The sequence below is a fragment of the Limulus polyphemus genome, unplaced genomic scaffold (genome assembly GCF_000517525.1).
Source record: "Limulus polyphemus unplaced genomic scaffold, Limulus_polyphemus-2.1.2 Scaffold2241, whole genome shotgun sequence".
Classification (NCBI taxonomy): Eukaryota; Metazoa; Arthropoda; class Merostomata; order Xiphosura; family Limulidae; genus Limulus; species Limulus polyphemus.
The window spans coordinates 31673-33822 of NW_013667851.1; the positions used below are offsets into that span (position 1 = coordinate 31673).

General features: G+C 27.4%; 1 protein-coding gene across 3 annotated transcripts in view; it reads right to left on the reverse strand.

The window, feature by feature from the left end:
• The window catches only part of LOC106466379 (CAP-Gly domain-containing linker protein 1-like), a 104456-nt gene that overhangs the window by 30462 nt on the left and 71844 nt on the right, over nucleotides 1-2150 (reverse strand). For all 3 annotated transcript variants that reach the window (XM_022394372.1, XM_022394371.1, XM_013926659.2), the window contains exons 10-11: nucleotides 1656-1763; nucleotides 404-538 (exon numbers count right to left, since the gene is read on the reverse strand). In XM_022394372.1, the coding sequence (XP_022250080.1) occupies nucleotides 404-538; nucleotides 1656-1763 (243 nt within the window). The remainder of the gene's footprint in view (nucleotides 1-403; nucleotides 539-1655; nucleotides 1764-2150) is intronic.

The window sequence follows — 2150 nt, forward strand, 5'->3', positions numbered from 1 at the left end:
TATCTGGACATTATAAAGATGTGAAATTTTAAAATTTTCTGATGAATAAAAGTATCTTTAATCTTAAAATGAAAATGACTTTGCATGTTGGATAGGCAACATACAAAAAGAAAAAAAAAGGCATGAGAAAAACATTGCTTAACAAACCTTAAGACTTAATAAAAAATTTGATATTTTGTGTATAAAAGCATTGTACGGTTCACTGATAATTTGCAAAATTTCGTTAACATACACTTACTAATTTAAAATTTATATCATGAAAATTATAACAAGCACAAAATGGTTACAAGGTCAGTCTCAGGAACTGGGCCCATACTGAAAGAGTTAATCATAATAACAGAAAAAAAAAAAGGGGGCTCCATCAGACTGAACATAATAGTGAAAAACTGGACTGAAATCTTACCATTTCTAAAATTCTTTTCTGTAAATTGGATATTTCTCTTTTGCGACTCTCGAGAGAAGCTTCTAACTGTAGAATTGTTTCATCTTTTTTGAGTACATCTTCTCGTAGTTCACGGGAAACGGCATTTTCATATTCCTTGCCATATATAAACATTACAGATAATATTAAAAATTCCATATTTTGCTTAAAAACAGAAAATACAGAAAGAATAAATAAAATATTTACGGGTAATATGAAAAAAAAAATCCTTAAATTAATTTTTCTTTCAGGTTTTATTATGATACATTTTTCAGCCCTCTTTAGTTTCTGGCTACAAGAATACTACAGATCTAATGCCAGAGATAAAGTGAGTCCTCATTCACACTATGCCTTATTCTAATGAAGAAAATTAACTTAACCAGGTTAAGTAGGCATGGATTTATCCAGGTCAAATATAAATTTGGCTAATAAATGAACACTAACAGGACTACAACTGTTTTAAATACATTTTAATCAAGGAATTTTTTATTTTTTTTTATAAATATAAGAATTAAATAACATCTTTCAAAGCTCATTATTATAGCAGTTATGTAAATACATTACTAAATAACATTCCCAATGTTATCTTTAATTCTTATATTTATAAAATTAACATATCTTTCAAAGCTCATTATTATAGCAGTTATTTAAATATGTTACTAAATAACATTCACAAGAAGTCTGATATTAATTGTGCTTAAATAATTTTCAAAAATAAACATTTAAGGAAAAATTATTAATGTAAAAAATTCATAAAAGACTTGTGTTTATTGTTTAAGTACAAAGTTACACAGTGGGCTATCTGTGCTCTGTCCATCTTGGGTATTAAACCACTATTTTTAGCATTTTAAGCCTGCAGACAAACATGAACACTTGGGAGGGGAGGAAGAAGATTAACAAACAGCTACAAATTATCCTTTTAATTTTTGTTGTGTCTTAATATTAAATAATTTTCTCTATAATTTAACTATTTTGCATATCTAAGATCAACTTATCAATAGAAGATGATTAAAAACAAATTTTATAACCACACACTATAAAGGATAATTGGATTTACTTAATAAATACAAATATTGTCTCTTCTAGATTCTAAAATGATTGAAACTCCTTATATACAAAGTATTTGATTGATATTAGTTGTAAACCATTTTTACCCCAAAAAATCATATGTGGCAGTAAGTTAATAACTTAAATCTTTTCATGTTAAAATAATTTAAATATCAAATAGTCTCACCATTTTTGTTTCTAAGGATTTGACTCTGTCTTCAGATTTTGTCAAATTCTGATTTAGTTTCTCTATTTCTTCTTTGTAATGGTTCACCATTTCAGTTTCAGGACTCTCCTATAGGTGGAAATAAAATATTGTACAAGCTATTATCCTTGTCAGAACCTGTGATTTTATGTATCATAAATTTTAGAACTAACATGTGAAAGAAACTCAGAAACTAGTTTAAATATTTGGTTCTATTGTAAGCATACAGTATAACTTTACTTGGCTGGTTCTATGTAAGCATGCAGTGTAATTTTAGTTGATTGGTTCTATCTAAGCATGCAGTGTAATTTTATGTGACTGGTTCTATCTAAGCATGCAGTGTAATTTTACGTGACTGGTTCTATCTAAGCATGTAGTGTAATTTTACTTGATTGGTTCTATCTAAGAATGCAGTGTAATTTTACTTGATTGGTTCTATCTAAGAATGCAGTGTAATTTTACTTGATTGGTTCTATC